The sequence below is a fragment of the Lepidochelys kempii genome, chromosome 1, assembly GCF_965140285.1.
Source record: "Lepidochelys kempii isolate rLepKem1 chromosome 1, rLepKem1.hap1, whole genome shotgun sequence".
NCBI lineage: Eukaryota > Metazoa > Chordata > Testudines > Cheloniidae > Lepidochelys > Lepidochelys kempii.
The window spans coordinates 151,645,005-151,668,644 of record NC_136380.1 but is presented as its reverse complement, the minus strand read 5'-3'; the positions used below and the strand labels follow the sequence as shown (position 1 = coordinate 151,668,644).

At 39.5% G+C, this 23,640-nt stretch overlaps 1 protein-coding gene across 1 annotated transcript in view; it reads left to right on the top strand.

Annotated features, from left to right (window-relative positions):
- The window catches only part of CFAP47 (cilia and flagella associated protein 47), a 643,435-nt gene that overhangs the window by 250,529 nt on the left and 369,266 nt on the right, over positions 1-23,640 (top strand). The window contains exons 41-44 of the mRNA XM_073358068.2: positions 1,244-1,326; positions 3,991-4,136; positions 14,772-14,880; positions 18,291-18,517. Coding sequence (XP_073214169.2) covers positions 1,244-1,326; positions 3,991-4,136; positions 14,772-14,880; positions 18,291-18,517 — 565 coding nt within the window. The remainder of the gene's footprint in view (positions 1-1,243; positions 1,327-3,990; positions 4,137-14,771; positions 14,881-18,290; positions 18,518-23,640) is intronic.

Genomic DNA, 23,640 nt, shown 5'->3' with positions numbered 1-23,640 from the left:
GGGACAGTCCAGATATTTGGGGCTTTGTCTTATATAGGCGCTTATAATCCCCCACCCTCTGTCCAGATTATTCACACTTGCTGTCTGGTCACCCTAGATGCATGGAAGTAAACTTTTCAGGGAATGTTCTGTCTTTGGTAGTTATATGGTTTCCATACCTGTAGTATTTGAGAGCTTCACTTTCATTTAATGTATTTATCCTCTGATTACTGCTGTGAGGTAGGGAAGGTAACTAGCTTACCAAAGGTCACACAGCAGTAAGTCTGTCAGAACAAAAAAGGAAAGGAATACTTGTGGCACCTTAGAGACTAACCAATTTATTTGAGCATAAGCTTTCGTGAGCTACAGCTCACTTCATCGGATGCTGATGAAGTGAGCTGTAGCTCACGAAAGCTTATGCTCAAATAAATGTGTTAGTCTCTAAGGTGCCACAAGTATTCCTTTTCTTTTTGCGAATACAGACTAACACAGCTGCTACTCTGAAATCTGTCAGAACAGGAAACTGAACCCACCTCTCCTGAGTCTGAGGCTAGTGCCTGAAATATCTCTCCCATATGTGTCTGATCCCTTTATATACTATAGTTAACCCAATATTTGTGAAATGTTTGCCTAATAAATTATTTTCATTACGCATACTATCATGCCATAATGTATATGCACAAAATATAAAATTATTGTGAAAGTGGAAACTGTAACCCTGAATGTCCTGGTCTTTTGTAGTTTCAAAATATCAGTCTTAATGTTACATTAAGGTACTTTTGGATTAAATGTTGTTTAATCCCCCCGGAAGAAAGTCCATGGTGAATTTATAATTAAATGAATTCGTATAGGTTTGTACTAATATGAAGATTGGGGGGAAAAGAGAACTGGGACTACATTTATTCATATGATCTCAAAATTGTTACTGGGCATACACTCTCAGGGCTGATTTGCCAATCACTTGTAACCTGCTTCTTTTATATGTGGAGTTTGCTTATCTGTTTAGTTTGAAAAAGAACATGCAGATGAATTGAAGAAGGAATGTAACTGTTTTTGGAGGTAGAAGTAACAATAAATTTAGAACAAAATAAAATTCAGTATCTTCTACGGGTAGATTATGCCAAATAACTTTTTTTTAAAACCATATTTGTCGGATTTTGGCAGTCATTTGCATTCCTATATGTCTGGAATGTGAAGAGACCATTTTATTTAATATTATAAATTACAGCTCAGTTAGCATATTGCTTTTTCTCTCTTTCACTAGTTCTGAAAGTAATGTACTGAATAGTACAACTGATGTGGTAAGTGAAGATGTACTGTATCACAAAGAGAACAACTCAAATGGCTGTAAGTACTTCTAAAATGGACGCCTTTCATTTTTCTGCAACAGTTTGTTTTAACTAATGACTTTTGGAGTACATGGGGAACAAATGTGATTTAACAGAATCTTTAAATGTTAAAATATATACAATAATAGATATTCATATTACAGATTTATTGTCTGCAGATGTTTTACATTTAGATAGTGCAGGTTTATTAATACATTTTACGACTAAAGAATTTATTAAAAAAAGAAAGAAAGCTGGGATTCTCCTTTACAGGGCTCAAAGACTGGCTCTTCTAACCAGGGGCTCCTCTGAGACCCCTCCAGTTTATCAGTGTTGGATGTGAAAGAATTATTTAAGAATGATTGTCCATAGATTTTTCACTTTCATTCCCTAATAGTTTTCAGTCAAGAGTTATGTCAAGATTTATTCATTGGGAGTTATGGCGCTGGCATAGGTAGATACCTTCAAGAAAGTTCAGTTGCACAAAATCTGCAGGGCAGTTCCTTGAAGTTTGCTGCATACTTGAGCAAAATAGTATTGCATTTACACATGGCCCTATGGAAAACTGAGACTTGCTATATCAGTACTACTAGTACCAGAATAATTCTGAAATACCTAGGTTGTCTTTATAGCCACTGTATGTTACACTACATTTTGGGATATGGCTTCTGTATAGTAATGTTCTCTGTATTATATGGAAATGTTTATATTTGGTCTTTGAAAGCTATACTGAGTATATTGATAATATAGCACTGTGGTCAGTTCGTATAATTGGAAGGAAGGGATTACAGCAATGGTTCTTAACATTTTTCTGCCCCTTACGATTTGATATTGTCTCTCTCATCTCAGACTCCCTATCCATTTAGGAATATGGTAAGGAAGAGGGAGTTGCAATCTCCTTATGCCTGATTGCAACCTCCAGATTGAAAACCCATGGGTTAAAGGGTAAAGACCTTGTATTGAGTAGCTAGGTGTATCCTCTGCAGAATTTTCTGAAAATACCTGCTAATTGATGCAAAATATGTTTTGTGCGTGCATGTGTGTAATTGCTCTTCAGAAATATTATATGAGCCCCCAAGATTAAGTAATTTATATCAAGGATAATTTTGCAGTATCCTGACAGAAAGAGGGCGCTATCAGAATCTGGGAAATCAGCCTAACCTTCCTCTCAGTATAATCCTTGAGAGCTCCCTCCAGCACATCACTGAGCATTCGCCTTTCAAGATGCACTGCTATCTCAGAGTCATCTAAAAAGCGGTAGCTATTAGGACTGTAAAGTGCCCACTCAACTATTGGAGTGTTTGGTATAAGTGCAAAAAAGGACTTTGGAAGTGACAGGTCTTCATTTGCAGCACTACATGGGTTATTGGGCCTAACTTTAGAATAGTGAGATTGTTTTATTTGCATTGTTATTATGGGAAAAAAGTGATGCATGTGTGGTTTCTGTTTTGATTTTGGTTTCTTGTATCAGCCACTTTTTTCTAGAGGTCAGCTTTCAATACTGATTTGTTTCTAAATGAGCTGTCACCACGTGTATCAATGCTATCTCTGAGCCATTTGTTTTAGCTCCATTTTCACATCTGGCCTCTAATCAGTTCATTGCCCTGGAGGGTTGAGGTGGCTAAGCTTGAATGAAAATTGGACTTTACAGCATTCTTTATGTCCAGAATGTGTGCATCAGATCAGCATGTTAAATGTTTAAATTTTCTGGGCTAAAGAGACTTTAAGGGTACTTGGCTGGGTCCGATTCACCCCTCACATCCAACATATAAGGGAGTGTCTCATGGAGGAGATGATTAAGTTCAGTCTTTTGTAGTTGTTGAGGCTGAGATGCCACCGAGTCTGAAATATGACAGGTATCCAAAGCAGTCTTGTTGACATCCTTGCCTGAATTGTTCAACATTCTTTTCAGGTAGTCTTTTAAAACACTTGAACCACCTGAAGAGCACTGAATATACGATAAATATTGCCATTATGAAACAGGAATAAGGAAAACACTCAGAATGGAGCATTAATTGAGTGTTATAGACCTGATTAATGAAATCACTGCTAGCTGGGTAAAAAACTTCATTTGTGTCAAGTATTGAAAGACCATCTAATCATTTGTGTTATTTTTGAAAATGCAAAAATTACAATACACAATGTAATGTGTAATATGTTGTCATCATAGTCTTCAACGTACTTAAAATGCTGTCCATCAAAAGCAAACATGCAAATTTTTATTTTTGTGCGTGCTTGAGGATTTCCCAGTTTAATATTCTCATGCAGCTAATCTCGGTGAGGGAGCAATCTTATTAGTTTAAAAAAGTATAAAGCAGTACTCTTGCCTCTAGCAGGAGTAATTTACATATCTACTGTACTTCTCTGAAGATTTTATTTTTTGTGACTATAGACTGGTAGTTTATCCAACATAGTCTTGCTCTTTCTGAGCTGTGCAGCTAAAAGCTGTGTATGCATTTGTATGCATAGGCTTGGCAAGTATGAAAGGAATGAATTAGCATAATTTGTTTATGCCTTTTGTATAGCATGCAGTTTTACTGTTTTTGTGATTTGAGAGCGCCTTAAATACTAGTTCCTAGGGCATGCTATTGTAGCTTGCTAGGTTTTTATATTGGAACAGCTACCTTAGCCTTTACCAGCTTTGTTACTAGGTATAAACAACCCTTAAATCATATTTTGGCAGTTAATCGATTCAATCACCTACGAGAGTTCTTCAGTCCAGTGTGCACACTGTACTTGGAAGAGAGAAATTCTGCAAACCTGGATCTTTACTTCCTTCCTTTTAATCTGGGAAAGCGCTACTGCACCATCATTCTGGTCAGTGACCTGGTAAGAACAGGAAGTGTGCGCGGTCAGTGTCTGGAGCATGTTCCTGTTGTTAATGATATATACAACAGGTATGACAACATTTGTAAAACTTTGCCGCTAAGCTGTGCCTGCCAAGTGCATGCCTCAGTTTGTTTGTGCAAAATGGGTAACTACATGTACAAAATTGGGAGTTGTACATATGCTGTTGTGGGTAATAATTACAAGTTATATTCATGAATATGAGTTTGCTTGTGTACATAATACTTTGCTGCTGCAGTTTAGGCATTGAGATTTGAATATTTAGCTATTTATTTTGACATTAATGGTAGCATTTTTTTCAATATATTAACATTTTATTTCTGAGTGGAGTGGGTAGCTATGGGAGTTGGACATTGACAGGATATGCCTCATGTCACCTGTAGATCATTGGTTTAAGTTTGTTAGATGAGTAGCAACACAAAATTTATTACCAGCTGATGTCTGTTTGGCTTATGATAAGTAGGGTGACCAGACGTCCCTTTTTTAAGCCCTCATGCAGGTGTCCTGACTTTTTCTTGAAAAACAGGCAAATTGTCCCATATTATCTGTCTACACCCCCCCCCATCAGTACTGGTGGTCAGAACCCTGCTCGCCAGCCGCCCACCCACCAATGGTGAGTAGGGGGTCCAGTGACCGATGATGGGGATGGGTGTTCAAGGCTGGTGGCGGGCCAAAGCTGCAGCACAGCCGTTCCCCCTGCTGCTCCGTCATTGCAGCCCTCGCTGCATGCTGGCTCTTGGCCAGCAGGGCCCCGGCCCCCCGTTCCGTTTCCAGACGGCACTGGCTGCATGCTGTGAGCTGCGGTGGCTGGTGAGTGCGGGAAGGTGCCAGGCGGCGGCCAGTTACGCGTCGCCTGTGCTGCCCACCCACTGGCCCTTTACGTGCTCCTTCTCTCGCTCTCCTCTCCCTGCTTTGCTCCTTCACCCCCTCCAGCCCCGCTGCCCTTCCATATCCTCCCCACTGGCAGGGTGCTGTGCAGAGAACAGCCTGGCCAGCAGGCTCCTTCCTTCCCCCACTGCCTGTGGCTGGGCTGGTTCCCCGGGAAAGCCCAAGACCCTCTGGCCCAGGGCACTGGCCAGGAGCCGAGCCCTGCATGTGCCAAAGCCCCACATCGTGCTGGCACGAGGGAGCCTGTCCGCCCCTCAGCTAAACTCAGAGCAGGGTGGTGGGGGGAGGGACAATTTCCATCATGTTCCTGCTCCAAACCTGCAGACTGCACAGCAGTCCCCAGGACAGGGGCTTAGCACCCTCTTTGCCTCCCTCCCTCACTGTCCTGGGTCCTACCCCCAGGAGCGCGGGCTGCTCTGTTCCTAGGCACCCTCCCCTGCTGAACCACCTCTCTGGCCAGGGTCTGAGGCAGCTGAAGCCCCTGCAGTCAGGTTTCCTGGTTCCTGGTGCACAATGTCATCCTTAGGGCTTAACCCGTTCGTGCCTGTGCCCCATACCCTGTGTGGCCCTGCCACATGTTGCCTCAGGAAGACGCAGTGCCAGGTTGCAGGAGAGGTGGGTCTGTCATCGGGGCCCAGCCAGGAACAGTGTGCGCCAGTTGAGTCAGTTGGCCACCCCCTCTGTGTGAGAGAGGTGTACGGGAGTGTGTGTGTGTGTGTGTGTGAGATCTCTCTCTAGGTGAACCCTAAAGCCTAAAAGATAAGAAGAAAAATAAAAAGAAACCAACTATGCAGTATTTCTTTTCAACAGGGGCTCAGTCAACTCAGTCAACTTGTACTGCATAGTTCTGACTGATTGCCATTGAACTCGCTTGAATACGAGTAATTTTATCATGTGTCCTGTATTCAGCGTGGGGAAATATGGTCACCATACAGAAGGCTGATTTTATTTTTTGATGGTTCAGATTCTGTAGTTCCTGCATCGGAGTGTTGCTTTTTTAAAACTTCTGAAAGGATTCTCCACACCTTGGCCCTCTCAGATTTTGGAAGTCATTTCAGATTCTTAAACCTTGGATTGAGTGCTATAGAAATCTCACATTGGTACCTTCTTTGTGTTCTGTCAAATCTGCAGTGAGAGTGTTCTTAAAATGAACAACATGTGCTGAGTCATCATTTGAGACTGCTATAATATGAAATACATGGCAGAATGCAGGTAAAACAGAGAAGGAGACATACTGTTCTCCCGCAAGGAGTTCAGTAAAAATTTAATTGACACGTTATTTTTTTAACGAGCTTCATCAGCATGGAAGCATGTTCTCTGGAATGGTAGCCAAAAGCATGAAAGGGCATACGGATGTTTGGCACGTAAGTGCCATGCGAACACCTGTTCTCACTTTCAGTTGACATTGTAAATAAGAAGCCGGCAGCATTATCTCCCATAAATATAAACAAACTTGTTTGTCTTAGCGATTGGCTGAATAAGAAGTAGGACTGAGTGGACTTGTAGGCTCTAAAGTTTTACATTGTTTTGTTTTTGAATGCAGTTATGTAACAAAAAAAATCTACATTTGTAAGTTGCACTTTCATGATAAAGAGATTGCACTACAGTACTTGTATGAGGTGAATTGAAAAATACTCTTATTTTTACAGTGCAAATATTTGTAATAAAATAATAATATAAAGTGAGCACTGTACACTTTGTATTCTGTGTTGTAGTTTATATCAATATATTTGAAAATATAGAAAAAATCCAAAAATAGTTAATAAATTTCAATTGCTATTCTATTGCTTAACAGTGCGATTAAAACTGTGATTACTCACTATTAATTTTTTAAATCGTGATTAATTTTTTTGCGTTAATTGCGTGAGTTAACTGCAATTAATTGATAGCCCTTCTTATTATTTAAACCATTAACAATCAGTACCACAGCTGACACTGCTTGGCAGCCTTATCAGATCAGTCAAATTTTGAATGACCATGGAAACTAAACTAGTCTCCTCCCCTATGGGGGGCATTCCTTTACATTAAGCATGTGAGACATTGGTGGGGTAGTAGATGGAAGCTTAACTGTCCTGAAATTCTATGTTGAACATGTACTGTTACCCCGTCACGCTGTCTGGAGTGGCTCACGACCCAGAGTGCCAACTTCAGGGCAGACTGCAGATTGTCGAAAAGCGGGGCAGGAACTCTAAACTGGTTGTATGTTCTGTAATTATATTTCACTAACCCAGTAACAGGTGTGAACTCCTAAAGCACTACAACAGTTTTACCGTGGAGTCACAGATAGTCCCTTTGGGCATTCCAGTGTATCTTGCCACCCAGGCAGGCTGAACTATGAGATAGATGGTCACTTTACATCAAAAATCACAACAATGTTCAGGTTCTTCTCAGTCTCAAAGGATCTATCACTTACCCCTCGTCAGTTGTACTCAGATCTCAAACCAAAGACAAGACCTAATAGCCAGTCCTGAAATAAAGTAACTAAACATTTATTAACTAAGAAATGAAATGAGAGAGACATTTACAAGGTTAAAACCGGAAACATACACACAAAAATGAATGGCAGTCTTAGATTTAAAAAGGTAATGTACACTTCTATAATAAGCAGCTCTATATGTCCTTTAGGGCTGACCCATGACAAGCAGAATGAGGATCTCTTGCTTATGTTTAGGAATCTTTGCCCCTCAGAGTCCAGACAGCATAAAGAGACCAAGTTCCTCCTTGTCAGGGATTTTTATCCCCCTTCACCCCAGAATAAAAGATGATGGGATGAGTTCATAAGTAGGCCTCTCCTTCCTGGAGGCAGCAAGGAATGCAGTCAACAAGGTCTCTGTACTTTGGTGCTACACAACGCCTCAGTTGCCTTCAATGGGCTGTCTTGTATTGAAGGATGAGCACTTTACCTTAATTATTGCTTCTTTTCCTGTTTGGTGAGTTACACAATTACAAAGGTTTCAGAGTAGCAGCCATGTTAGTCTGTATCTGCAAAAAGAAAAGGAGGACTTGTGGCACCTTAGAGACTAACACATTTATTTGAGCATAAGCTTTCGTGAGCTACAGCATCCGATGAAGTGAGCTGTAGCTCACAAAACCTTATGCTCAGATAAATTTGTTAGTCTCTAAGATGCCACAAGTACTCCTTTTCTTTTTACAATTACAAAGGTTTACAGTGCAACACTCAGTATAAGTTTATACCATGACATGGAGGTATTAGAAGTAGATTAATACATGCAGCATCCTACAAGCATTCCTTTAAGTCTAAATACTAAACATACTCTTATGGCACTAATATCTATTTTAACTATGCTAACCCATAGGGAAGCCAGACTGGTTTCCAGCTATGCATCTGTCGGTGTTCAGTGAGGCCCTGGGCCTTTGGCATGAGCTAGCACCTGTTCTACAAGCGTCACAACCCCCATCATCAGATAACAGATTCTTGACCTTATGTTTCTGTCCAACTTTTGCTCAGTCATCCTTCTAACATACGTATCTAAGATCATTGAATGGGTGGTTTATAAAAGCTGCTTTTACTTCCTTTGCTGTTACTTTCTCTTGATTTGCCTAATCTGGTTTTTGCCTTCAGCACTTTACTGAATCTGCTTTAACCAAAATACCCAACCAATTCTTAACAGACAACTTTCATGGCTTTTCCTCTGTGTTCCATCTTCCTTGATCTCCCTGCAGCTTTTTATGTCATTGGTCACTTCCTTCGCCTTGATACCATGTCCTCCCTTGGGATTTGTGGTCTTGTCCTCTGTTTTTTCTCCTACCTTCCAACCACTTTTTCAGCATCTTCTTTGCCGAATTTCACTCCCTGTCTGTCAGTGTCCATCCGCACCCCGTCTTTGTTTCTCCCCTCTTCTCCCTTCACACCCTATGTCCCTGGATGACTTCAGTTGCTCACATAGATTCAGCATCCAGCTCTGTGCTCATGACACTCACAAATCTCTCCACATTTGACCTGGCTCACTCAGTCCAGTCATGCATACCTAATAGTTTCTCCAGCACATGCTTTTGAACTATGACTAGCTCAAACTCAACATTGCTGAAACCAAGGTACTTTTCATCCCATATCTTCTCCACTTCCCCCTACTCCATTGCTGTAAATAACACCACAGTCTTCCCCATTGCTCGAGCTGTACCGTGGAGATTGTTTTCAGTGTCTGTCCCTTCTCCCCACATACCCAGACTGTTTACAACCCTTGTCACTTTTTTTTCTCTACATCTGTAAAATCCAAACATTTCTGTTCTAATAGCTAACGGTCTTGTCCACTACGTGGTCATTTCTCAGTTTTATTACTTTTCCTTTTCTCTGCCCTTCCGGGTACCCACCTCTTTATTTTCCTTCAATCCATCCAAAATGCAGCTGCTAAAATTGTCTCCATCTCCCTCTAATATCTACCTAATATCAATGAGTATCCATAATTCCTCACTTATTGTTAATACATACATTTCACAATGCTATTAGTATCCAGTGTGTCACTAGCTTTCAGAAAAGGCCTCACTGTGTACACTCTTATAATACAGTAATATTGTATACAATCAGTTGATTCAATTGCTTATCACTCCAGGTTCAGATCCTCTGTCTTTATAGACCAATAAAGTGCTTTACGCCTCAAAGCAAAGTTTATTCAAGCTGCGAGGAGACTCAACATGGAGTCCGTTGGTGAAGGAAGCTGCATGCTCTTTCTTCCCCCACTTGTGTTTGCCATTGCATCCCCCTGCTGTATTGTTAGTCCTGTTTCTACTTATATGTAAATATGCACCTTTATTGTCTTTGCCTGAATATTGGGCTGGTCAGAGAATCAAATACACTTTCCTTTGTCTAAGGTAGACTTGTTTAACAACTCCCCCAACATACCTGGTTTACATAGACGATCATAATTCCAGCATATATTCATAACTCTTAATACACACCACGTACATACATGACACTAGAATATTAATGATCAATGAATTATTAGTTTTCAAATGATACTTTAAAAGGCATATTTTGTACAAAGATTATTACAGCAGCTTGCAGGGTGTGAACACAGGGGTGCTTATTGACACAGGCTTGCAATATTATAATTGTCATTTCATCATTAATAAACCATAATTTCATAGATATTTAGGTCAGAAGGGACCATTATGATCATCTAGTCTGACCTCCTGCACAATGCAGGCCACAGAAAATTTAAAGAGAAGTCATGTAAAGCTCAAGTCTCTTCATTTAGGTGATGTATATCTAGGTATACAATATGAACTCTGCTGCACCTAGTCTTACTCAGTCACCTCATTCACGGCCATTCTATTACTTACCTTATACTCATCTCCATAACAGGCATCAGCTATTACAGTGGTGACTATTCTCTAGAGCAGGGATCGGCAACCTTTGGCATGCGGCCTGCCAGGGTAAGCCCCCGGGTGGGCTGGGCTGGTTTGTTTACCTTCCTCATCCACAGGTTCGACCGATCACAGCTCCCACTGGCTGCAGTTTGCCGCTCCATGCCAATGGGGGCTGCAGGAAGCGGCGCGGGCTGAGGGATGTGCCAAAGGTTGCCAGTCCCTGCTCTAGAGCAAGAATGACAGTCAGTTAACATCAGTTAGATTGCAGAATGGTGTGAGGACCCCATTCTCACCAAATTCTGCCTGCAGTTGCTGTCTGTCATCACATCTTTGATGCTTTCATGTTGAACAAGACCCAGTAGCAAGTGTCTGTCTTGTTTCAGAATCATTCTTTCCTCTCATATGCTAGCACAACCACTGCCAGGCATACTGCTTTTTAAACTGTGAAACTACCTCCTTGTTTACCTCTCTATTGGCACTGTAGTGGTCTTGTGAAATGACAATGGAAGTTTAACTTACTTATAACAACACTTTTTAAAAACTTAAGTGATTAATTTTTAATAATCCTCTTGCTATTTAGAAGAAAAATTGAGGCTCTGACATGTCCTTCAGATATTAATGTAGATTTTTTTTCACATGAGGCGTTTTGGAAAAAATATGTATTGCCTGACACAGTGAATTAATGAGGCGGCCTTTAGTACTAGATCTTCATTTCTGGGGGTTGGTTCACATGCCAACTCTTTATTTAAGTGACTAATAAGCATTATAAAATTATAGTTTTAAAAGTGTAGTGATTTAGAAAGTCCAGGCCTTCTCCACCTAAATATCTTGTGGAGGGAGAAGGTTCACTATCTTTTCCCCTTCCTGTGCAATTTAAAGACTTCTTTTATGTGGAGCTTTAAATTTTCTTGGAAATCATCAAATGGTATTTCCAAAAGGTTGTGAATGGAATTAGATTGTCTTGATGAAACACAGAAAATTTTCTTTAACTGTACTCCCTTTAGAGTTCTTTCAGGGGTCCCCACTGTAGGTGATGTGCTCACTTCAGGTATGCAGGCTCAGAATTTAGGAATAGTAATGTTCATTGGGGTTGTGTGTATAACCTGCCTACATCTTGCGTCTCAGGGCCAAGTATATATGAATCTCAGTCCCAACTGCCACTCATTTCCTTCTAGCTGCCACAGGAAATGAATAGGAACTCAGTGATATCCATTGTTTCCTCCATCAGTCACATTCCATCTACTATTTTTCTTTGAGAAGCTGTAGCACTTAAAGACACAGCGGGTTGTGCTACCAAATGTACCATTATAAACCCATGTTCCCAGTTGCTTTATAACTGCCACATTTTAACCATTTGGGTTTAAGTTTTCATGCTTTCTCTATCTTGTGCTATTTTCTGGTAAAGTTTGAGCAAAATACATGCAACCATTTCTGAGTATGGAGCTAGAGAGAAACAGTTTTTTGAGAATTATTTTTTCCCAACCATTTTTTTAAAGAACTTTAGCATCTCTGTGCTTCGGAGCAAGGACTTGAGATTTGATGAGAGGATTAAATATGCCAAATCTATATGCAGGGCAAGGCTGACTGTGATCGCTAGATCACATTCCTGTCCAGAATCAGGAAAAGACATCAGTATTCTTGATTTCCAGCTGTCAATATTGTTCCACACTTTTAAAAAATATTAAGGCTGCAAAATTAAGCACTCAAACATTAAGAATATTCACTAAACCTCCCGAAACACCATAAACACAATTCCTCCTTCCCATTCTGCAATGTTAGGAAGAGTCTGAGCAAAAAGAAAATTGGCCTTACGGCCCTTGGAAATCAACACATTCAGATCTTGTCAAACCAAGTTTTGAATTGAGAGCGCTTCTTTTTACACATAAGTATGTTGGTATAATTAATGACAGAGAAAAAATAATGCTAGTAGAATGGAGTGTTAGCAACTGGTACTTTTATAAACGTAGTTGTATATGCCAAGAGCTTTTACAGGGGCCTTATGGAGCCATAACATTGTCTCAAAAGGGAATAATTTCCATTTAAATTGGTTCCCCAGGGTGGTAATTAGTTTGTGGGTGGTACACAAGTTTTGTCATGGGTTTTAGTCCCCTCAAGAAAGATGTGTTTGAGCTCTTAAACCAAGGAAAGGGAGATAAATGCCATGGAATTTGAATAATTATCTTTTTACTAAGTTAGAAAACTTATAAACACTGTGTTTTTAGCTCTAGTGTGGAAAAAATCTTTACAAAGTGGTGAGTAAAGGTAAAATGAAAAACAGACTTATTTTAGGTCACTTAGCCCATTCTACAGGGAGCACTGGCAGCAGAGGGATGGACTAAATGACCTAAATAAGTCTTTTTTTCATTGCTGCCTGAACCATACCATTCCTAAGAAGGTTCACACAGATTTTGCTTGTATAAACCTTGGTGGAGGCCTGTAGTGGCAAATAGTTTGTTAGCGGTTAAAGCTGCAGCCATATGAGATGATTACATATTTCTTTTGCTGGCATGCAGGGCCACTAAAGGTCAGGGCAGTCCAAAAAAGTGGGTGGTGTTAGCTTAAGGGGTGGGGTAGGAGTAAGGGGAGGTCACTAAAGCAGTGGGAATGGGTTTATAGATTCCTGCTGTATGGAACTTTGGGGGAACCAAGCTACCCCCAAAGCAGAAACCCTGAGGATAACATTGCCTGCTCTCTGCTGATGTGAATTCCCCTCAGCAACATGGAACTTATTGTTGCTTGGAGGTATAATGTACACCACCTTGAACCTTTTTTTTTTTTTGGTATCTAGTTTCTGTAGACTAGGATACTGCACACAAGTTGTTTAACATGCATTTTTATTATATTTGTTCTTTGTGTATTATGCCTTCTCAACAGTTTGAAATGCCATTTGTTCATCAGTGGATTTGTCCTTTCCATTTTGGTAAAACTTGTATTGTCCCTTTGTTTTCCCCTAGGTAACACTTCTGTTTATTTTCTTGGTTGTGCAGTGTTGTCATCAGTGATTTTGGCATAACTCTAGAAATCAGATTAGTTCGTTAACTTAACTCCCTCAATTAGTGACAGTTTGAATTTAAAAGACAGTAAGTGGAAAAGGTTCAGTAACATTAAAGGACAGTCAGAACATGTAACTAGCTCACTCTCATCCCCACTCATTTTTCACTAGAGACTTATGAATTGGTTAACAAAATATTACGGGTTCAAATTTTTTTTTTTACCAAATAGCTGAGCTGCTTTAAACTTTACAAAACTTCAAAATATTAAAAATTATGTAGTTTGAAATAATTTAAACTGTTTCATCCTTAAATGTGAACTATGCAGGCTGTTATTCTATTGTTTAAAACAACTGATTAGAGAGGTTTTAAAAATGGCTACTGCATATGATCAGTATATCCTTTTTTGTCTATTATCTCATTTGTGGCTCATGATATCCTAGCTCAGGCGTTTAACTGTAGTGGGATGAGTTAAAAAGAACTGAACTATTGTTATGAATTGCCCATCTCCTAGAGCAATGCAGTCAAATTTGAGAGAAACCAGGTGGTTTTAACAATTTATTGAAAGCTACAACAGCATCTAAATATGTGATCCTAGGCTAGAATTACAGCAAGTAAGTAAAATCTCACTCCTTGCTGGGTGGTCCCGTAAGGTATACTGGCTGCAGAGAGATTGAACCTTTTCCTGTCTAGAGTCTGTCACCACTCCACCACACAGAGAAGCTGTTAACACACACATATATACTCTAGGCTAGCAGTAGTTAATAGGCAGACCGCAGGCCAAATCCAGATCACCAGACACTTTGAACGGACACTGAAACCTTTTTATTTACATATTATTATCGTTGTTGTTGTTTTTTATTATTTTCTCCTGAGTCTGGACCTTGACTAGTCCTTGACTAAGAAATTTGGACCTTGACAAAAAATAATTGATACTTCTGCTCTAGGCTGCACATGCACCCTGTGACATGGACTTGTACAGAATGTCCAGACATGCCCAACCATGGCTCCCTTTGCTGGAAAACGCAAAACATGTACTAAAAAGATAAACATTAAAAACAAGAAGCGTAAAGGTGCCTCGCCTGGGAACACAGGAGCGTCTAAGGGTGTGGCCCGTATGGGGGCTCTCCAGTCCCCTAGCACTATAAAAACTTTAATTCTAAAATTATTTGATTTCACAATTTTAATTTTCACCATTACACTTACTTATCATAGGGGTTTTTTTTGTAATATGGTCATTTTCTTCTTTATTTAAAAGCAGTCTTAAAATAAAGGCTCTTCAAAATATATGAACCACTCTTATAAGTCAGATCTTCTGTATTACTAGAATAGTTTGTTTCTTTTAATGGTTTATAATTTGTTCTGCATGAATTGCTCCCTGAATTGAAATGCATATGCTCCTGTGTTTCAGGTTGGAGAATTTGTTTACGTGGTGGAAGGAACATGTGGCATACCTTTGCCTTCAGGCTTGCTTCCTATGGATAGTCCAAATGTTCTGCGCATTAGCAGTACTTTAAAAGGTAAAGTAAATGAAAGGGGGAAAAATGAAACAGGGAAAACATCATCCTTTATAATGCTTTGAGCTCTCTGGCACGTAGGGGAAGGAAAATAAATACAGTAGGAAAGATGAGCCATTTTACAATGGAAGGAACCTTAGAAAGACATTGCAAAACAAACATGATCTAAAATTGTTCCTTTAGTCAGATGGTTGAGATTTTTTTTTTTTTTTTTTTTTTTTGCTGCCCGACCTTTTTCAAATTAGAGGCTGCTTGTGAGCCTGCTGACCTGGTATGTCTCTGCAAGTAAACTAGAGTAAGTTTTCAGCTTGGCCATATCAATATTTTTCTATAGCTACTTTCTGAGATGCTTCAATCTTGTAGTACTGCAGCAGTAATTTGACACTACTTGAACCAGTACAAGCATCTCTTGCTTGTCTTAGAACTTTCCTAGATATGAAATACTGACACTCTGTATACACATTTGTTATGTCCTGATATGTAATCTGACACCTGTATTTCTTGGAGCACAATGAACTAGAGCCCAAATGTCTCAGCATGTCTCAGAAGTATCTCAATCAAAGAAATATGTAAGGCTCCTACTTTGAGTTCCTTATGGCTTGTCTACATGGTGTGGTGTTGTGTATCAGCTGCAATGCAAATTCTATTGTGCACCAGTGAGTTACTCACTAACTGACCTCTGAGGACCCTGTTGGTGTGCACTAAAAGTTCCCTAGTGCATGTTAACATCGTCCTGTTTCAAACAATACTATGTCATCTAGCATTAAGGAACTTTAGTGAGCACCAGCAGGGTCTTCGTGGACAGTTAGTTTAATGACATGCTGGTGTACATTGGAATTTACACTCCATCTGTTGCGCACTTGTGCACCGTCTAGACAAGTCTTTACTTACATTTATACAGCATTACATCCTTGAGATTTCATTACACCCTTAATTTAGCTTCTGGATCTCAAGGTGAGTTCTGGAGAACAATCCTGAAACTTTGTTCAATTAGTATTGTCCAAATCCACCTCCTTCAGGAGTTGTTTCTGTTTGTTAATGGGCTGGGAATCTATGGAGGCAAAAGTCAGAGGGAAAGGTTATTTACTTAGAATCTGTAATTCTTTGAGTAATTGTCTCTCTAGCTCTTTGTTCACTGAATATAGATCCACACAGCAAATTATCTGAAAAGTGACAGTTACTTGGGAAGTGACCTTTCTTTCATGGATTGTGATTCAGACACACTCTTGCATGGCCATTTAATGAGGTCTGACCAGCTCTGTCAGTATGGGACTATTTCTCATGTGGATAATGTGCCACCAAGAGACTCTGGGAGACAGGGACACCTTTAAATGCAATACAATCAAAGAGAAATACAGCATTTATTACACCAGTTTAAGAAAGATGAAATGTAACCATCTGTATTTAACCATCTCTAAACGATTGCTTTGGGCCTGTCTCTCTTTAAAATACATAATTTTTTAAACATACTCAATTTTTTGTGAGGAAAAATCAGCAGCTTGGACTGTAAACTCCTGAGATGATGCCCTCTAATTATAGCAAGGAGTATATTTATCTGCTGCTTTTGGAAGTGTGTTAATCATCGCCCACTTCTTGTTCTACAACACATACGGCCGTAGGTAATTCAAGACCTCTTTACACTATATGAACTTGATGGCTTACATGAGCTATACAGAGACCTTCTTTCCTCTGGGCAAGTTATCTAAAGAATTTGCTCTTTAACTCACTGTCTCTAAATAAATGCCAGTTAGATTCATTACTATAATATATAAAAATTGAAACCAAAGGGGAAAAATAAGGGGAAAGTCATGTCATGTGTTACAGTACCAATGACTGTGTTCCTATTAGGTACCTTTTAAAAGATTTAGCACATTGTAGCCCCTCAGACTGAGCCATCTGTAGCCAGGGAGTGCTGAGTTTCAGAATAATGTTGTCATTATGATAGCAGTAAAGTACAACATTTATAGTGAGCTCTAGGCTTTTACTGGTATTTTCTGCCCAGTGCCAGTTCCTGCCATGTTAATAACCTGTGAGTTCTTCAAATGCATCATTCTGAATTGAATAGTTCATGCCTCAGCCATTTTAAACCACATCAGGCTAAAACTTGAAGTACAGATTCACAGGTGGCATGTAAATGCTAAAACACTTTAATCTGCGCACTCTAATGCATGACTCTCTGATATGCTTTTTTGTGAGACTACAAGACTTTCCTTCATTCTTCTTCCCAGTAGCTTGTCTCTCATTCCTCTCAATACGGTTATTGAACATGCATTATCGAAACCCTGCTGTCTGGGTTAAGTATTCCATCAGGAGCTGTTCCTGCCTCGGCTGTTCATTGTGGTGATGGAACTTAGGTGAAGCCTGGAACAGCAGTGAAGAGGCACATGTCAACCATAAAACCCACTTTACTATGGGGCCTGGAGCCAACCAGCACAGCCCATGAGTGATCGTGTGTTTAAAACCTGGAATGGGTTGCTAGAAATCTGGGTTCCATTCCCATCTCTAGCACAGATTTCCTCTGTGACCTTGGACAAGTTATTTAATCTTGTTGTGTCTCACTTCCTCTGTTGTATGAGGATAAAACTCCCTTTCCGGTTGTCTTACCTATTTAGATTGTAAACCCTTTGGGGTAAGGGGATTGTCCCTTATTATGTGTTTGTACTGTGCTACCACAGAAAGGCCCCAATTTTAGCTGGGGGCTTTAGGTTCCAAGGTAGTATAAATAGATGTATTGCCTCACTCTATAATGGGAAGACATTTTGGAGATATGTTCCACAGTAGGTAGTGAGGGAGGTAGGGGTCTGTGTGTGTGTGAGTGTGTGTGTGTGTGTGAGAGAGAGAGAGAGATCTCAATAACTAACAGACAGCTGTGGAATTCACCTTCAGAAGATACTGAAACCACCACAAATTTTACTCCCTTCTTATCAGAATCCTATCACTTTGACCTAGCCTTCCCAACCGAACAACACTTACGAACAAATGGGAGGACGGTGGTAGGAACAATATTGATTGGGGAGGATAATTAGAAAGATATATATATTCACTGTGCTTTACTTTATAATTTGTAAGGACCTCTGACACCCCAGTGATGAGGCAGTATGAAAACTTCAGTAGATTGTTGATAATTATTCCTCCCATAAATTTCATTAGATGAAAAGAAAATTAGTAAAAATATACCTTTTTGTTGATTATGAATAGGACCTTTCCATTTTGATTTCAATCTGTGTTTTCAGTCCTTTTTCCTGGTTGAAAGTTATAATTAGTCTAAAACTCAAAATAATATAGCAAAGCTTACATTGTTACATTAAACTATAAAGGAATTGAATTTAATATTTTTGCTTGTGTTCTGGGCTACTGAATAAAAAAGGCATACAGTTGTAATAGCAGCTGACAAATGGCTTTTTTTATTGCAGGTCGCAATGCAGTACAGCCAGTTCTGTGCTTGAAATGCAGTCTCACTGATATTCTTGAAGAAAAGCTGAAGATTCCATTGATTAATGAAGCTAGGGAGAAGGCTCTGGCCATTGCAGCACAGCAGCAGATGTCAACTCTCGAACACGAGCGAAGAAAGGTCACAGGAACACTGGAGAGCAGCAGTGTTCGAGTTGCAGTTGCAGCCTTAGGGCTGTCCAAAATTGAGGTAAAAAACACAGTAAATCTAGCAGAATATTGCATAGCTTCTCTTTATTTGTGAGACTGGGTTTGTTAAATTTCAGAAAGTACCATCAAATACGTAAAGAAGTTATGGCTCTCTCTCTCACACACACGCGCGCACGCGCACACAGATATTATTTTGTTTGTTCTCAAGGACATCACAGTACTGTTTTTGAATTTTTTTGAAAAAACAAAAACCCAAACTCCTCAAAAACAAGTGACATCAGTTCAGTTAGTCTGTGCTGTGTGATTCTTCTCTGAAAACGTGACTGTAAAAGTTTCCAAACTCCATGTAACAGATCTAATTATTGGTATCCTCTTTTCTGTGAATTTGTAATGGTTTCCTTTTCTTTATTCCATTACCATGAGCTACTGTTTAACCATAAGCGTATTCAAACAGGATTCATAAGAAACAAGGAACATATGCTAAGCAGGTAGTATAGATATGCTGTCAAGAGACTCTGTGACCTCCTTGTACCCTAAATGTTACTAAATTGCATTTATCCATTGATAACTTAGACATGCACAGTGTGTTTGTCACATTTGTGAACTGATATCTTAGCAAGAACATCATAGCATTTTTGAAAAAGTAAAATCTTATAAGCAGTGAAGTGTAGTTTAGATCTTCTAGCTTTATTGTGGTAGACTTAAGGACTTCAATCCTACTTAGTTTAACAAAGAGAAGGCTGGATGACTTGATGACTTGATTACAGTCTGTAAGTACCTACACAGGGAACTAATATTTATAATAGGCTCTTAATTTTAACAGAAAAAGGTATAACAGGATCCAATGGCTGGAAGCTGAAGCTAAACAAATTAATACTGGAACTTGGTCATAAATTTCGCAAAAAGAAAAGGAGTACTTGTGGCACCTTAGAGACTAACCAATTTATTTGAGCATAAGCTTTCGTGAGCTACAGCTCACTTCATCCGATGCATACTGTGGAAAATACAGAAGATGTTTTTATACACACAAATCATAAAAAAATGGGTGTTTATCACTACAAAGGTTTTCTCTTCCCCCACCCCACTCTCCTGCTGGTAATAGCTTATGTAAAGTGATCACTCTCCTTACAATGTGTATGATAATCAAGGTGGGCCATTTCCAGCACAAATCCAGGGTTTAACAAGAACGTCTGAGGAACCGGGGGTGGGGGGTAGGAAAACAAGGGGAAATAGGTTACCTTGCATAATGACTTAGCCACTCCCAGTCTCTATTCAAGCCTAAGTTAATTGGAATTCATTTGCAAATTGGATACAATTCAGCAGTCTCTCTCTGGAGTCTGGTTTTGAAGTTTTTCTGTTGTAATATCGCAACTTTCATGTCTGTAATCGCGTGACCAGAGAGACTGAAGTGTTCTCCAACTGGTTTATGAATGTTATAATTCTTGACATCTGATTTGTGTTCATTTATTCTTTTACGTAGAGACTGTCCTGTTTGACCAATGTACATGGCAGAGGGGCATTGCTGGCACAAGATCTCTATCAAGCATTCTTACAACTACAATACCCACCTGCGGAAGTGAAGAAGCAGATTGATAGAGCCAGAAGAGTTTCCAGAAGTCACCTACTACAGGACAGGCCTAACAAAGAAAATAACAGAACGCCACTAGCCGTCACCTGCAGCTCCCAACTAAAACCCCTCCAACGCATTATCAAGGATCTACTACCTATCCTGAAGGATGACCCAACACTCTCACAAATCTTGGGAGACAGGCCAGTCCTTGCCTACAGACAGCCCCCCAACCTGAAGCGAATACTCACCAGCAACCACATACCACACAACAGAACCAATAACCCAGGAACCTATCCTTGCAACAAAGCCCGTTGCCAACTGTGCCCACATATCTATTCAGGGGACACCATCACAGGGCCTAATAACATCAGCCACACTATCAGAGGCTCGTTCACCTGCACATCTACCAATGTGATATATGCCATCATGTGCCAGCAATGCCCCTCTGTCATGTACATTGGTCAAACTGGACAGTCTCTACGTAAAAGAATAAATGGACACAAATCAGATGTCAAGAATTATAACATTCATAAACCAGTTGGAGAACACTTCAATCTCTCTGGTCACACGATTACAGACATGAAAGTTGCGATATTACAACAGAAAAACTTCAAATCCAAACTCTAGCCAGAGACTGCTGAATTGGAATTCATTTGCAAATTGGATACAATTAACTTAGGCTTGAATAGAGACTGGGAGTGGCTAAGTCATTATGCAAGGTAACCTATTTCCCCTTGTTTTTTCCTACAACCCCCCCCCCCACTGTTCCTCAGGCGTTCTTGTTAAACCCTGGATTTGTGCTGGAAATGGCCCACCTTGATTATCATACACATTGTAAGGAGAGTGATCACTTTAGGTAAGCTATTACCAGCAGGAGAGTGGGATGGGGGGAGAGAAAACGTTTTGTAGTGATAAACACCCATTTTTTCATGGTCTGTGTGTATAAAACATCCTCACTGCATTTTCCTCTCTATGCATCGGATGAAGTGAGCTGTAGCTCACGAAAGCTTATGCTCAAATAAATTGGTTAGTCTCTAAGGTGCCACAAGTACTCCTTTTCTTTTTGCGAATACAGACTAACACGGCTGTTACTCTGAAACCGGTCATAAATTTGTAACAGTGAGAACAATTAATCGTTGGAACAATTTACCAAGGGCTGTCAAGACTAGATGTTTTTCTAAAAGGTTTGCTCTAGGAATTATTTCACGGAAGCTCCGTGGCGTTTGTTATACAGGAGGTTAAACTAGATGATCACAATGGTCCCTTCTGGCCTTGGAATCTATCAATCTATTGTTGAGAGACATTCCATCAGGAATTGGATCATTTCTCTTGTAGTAGTGTTACTGAACTTGTAAAGACCTGGAGAATGATATGTTAATTTTTTTAAAAGTCAAATTTTAGTATCTGAGTAAATCCAGAATATCTGCAATGTCACTGAACATACAAGCACAGTTCCATTATGAAAATAAAATGTAACTGTGTATCAATGATGATCCAGGTCCTGGGCTGTATAATTTAGCTCCCTCTGGATCTTGGAGCCATCTGACCATCAGGTAGATCCCTGGACAGCTCTCTGTTATGCCAGCCTTGTAGCCATACCCTGTTTTCTCTGGATGTGTCCCCAGTGCTCTGCAGTGGAGGGTAGCACAGATATTGCTAAAGCAGCCTTCTGCCACTAGAGGATTCCCCTATACAAGGGAAATCCTTTACTTAGCAGTTAAATTGGCTGTAACATTCCTTTGTGCTGCCAGAGCTATACAAGGCAGTCTTAATGGGCCGAAGAGCCTGCCTTTTACATAATATCTAATTCAATAGGTTAAATATTGGTATGGGAATTGTGGTCTTCTCCCCTGTGTTCGAGAGCATTAAGGTACAGTATACATTAGTGCAAATAGTCTTATGAATAGTAACTGTGGTTACTGAAAGAAAAAGCGAGAAAAATACCATATAATAGTAAAGCAAATGAAGCTGTTAAGCTGTTATGTGTGTGTGAATATATGGATTGTGGTGAGGAGAGGGGTACAAAGACAACTCCCACTCCTAGGTCCCCAAGGAAATTACCCAATCTCTGTGTCTTTCACTTTATGAAGTTTTCTTTTAAACACTAATATTGCAAATTAATATGTATAAAATAAGAATAATCTACACTTTATCCATCCATTTACAGTGTGTTCCTCACCATGGGGTGAAATCCTGACTCCATAGGACTCCGATTTATGATAGGGGGGCATGATATATATCCATGGTATCTAGCCTTAAATTTCTTCCTCTAGGATGCTAGCTAATCACTTGCTGTTTCACTCGTTTTTTGAGTGCTTCACACATAATGCTTCTGTACCTTTTAATTCATACTGCACAAAGAATCTGCTGTACTGGAGCATTAGCTCTGGATTTAGTCAGGCCTGGGAAGAAAGTGGGAGTAATTTTAGTGTCTTGTACCAGTAGTCATGCTAAAACCTAGTGAGAGTCCTAATATGATTTGAAGCTTAGGGTGGTTGATGAGAATCAAGATTAGGTAAGATGTCAAAATATTTGAAATGTCACATTTGAGAATCAATAATAAAAAAGTATGAGGTGAATATAATATGCAGAGAGAGCCCTTTTCCTTGCGCCGGAAATATTCTTTTGGCAAATATTACTCCAAGAGAAATATCATGGAGCTTAGTTTTGATGCAGAAGAGATTTATTTAATGGAGAAATATATTGGTTTTAATCTATTTGGTAAACCACTGTAAGGTTTAAACTCCGAAAAGCGATCATAATAAATTCTGTCATAAATTCACATTTATTGGTCACATAAAAACAGTTTATAGTGTAGAAATTATGAAAGAGTTTATTGAAGAAGCTTGTGAGTAGAGTTATGTTTTACAATTTAGTCTGAAGCTCAAGGGCTACATTCTGGTTTGATGTCTGAATTACCTAAAAAATCTGTAGTTTGGCAAAATTTATATAGATTTGTGAAGTCATTTAGAAAGGATTTTATAGATTAGTACATAAGTAAAGAAGCTTTTGCTACAGATCCAATTACATGTATGAACAGAAGGCGAGTGCTATCTACATTATTATTGCTTGCCATCCCTACTTTGGTACCTCTAAAACCGAAATGATGTAGATCTTTATTCTTAGTAATGGTTGTGTTTGCCTTTTATTTTGTAATTCCGTTAAGGAGCACAGTTGTAACTGAAGAACTTGTCCTTGGAAGTCAAAGTAAAAATGCAGGTTCATGTCTGTACAGTATGTGACCTTCACCCTTACACATAGATGGCTGAATGTCCTCTCTATTTTTGGACCACTTTGCTAAAAATTTTCCTTGTAATTATTTCTTCTTATCATACAAAGAGCAGTTTATGCTGAGTCCCTGGCAATTGTGTTTATTAGAGGAATAATGCATCTTTTCCTCTCTCCAGTGAAACCCTGTTTATTTTCTTATGCTATTGTGCTCTTGGCCAAAAGCTCTAAATCAGGATTGGCACAACATTGTACAGGCAGTGCACAAACAAAGTATAGGAAGAGACAGTCCCTAACCCTTGAGAGCTTGGGATCTAATGAACACAGAAACAAAAAAATGGGCGAGAGGAAAGGGATATAACATA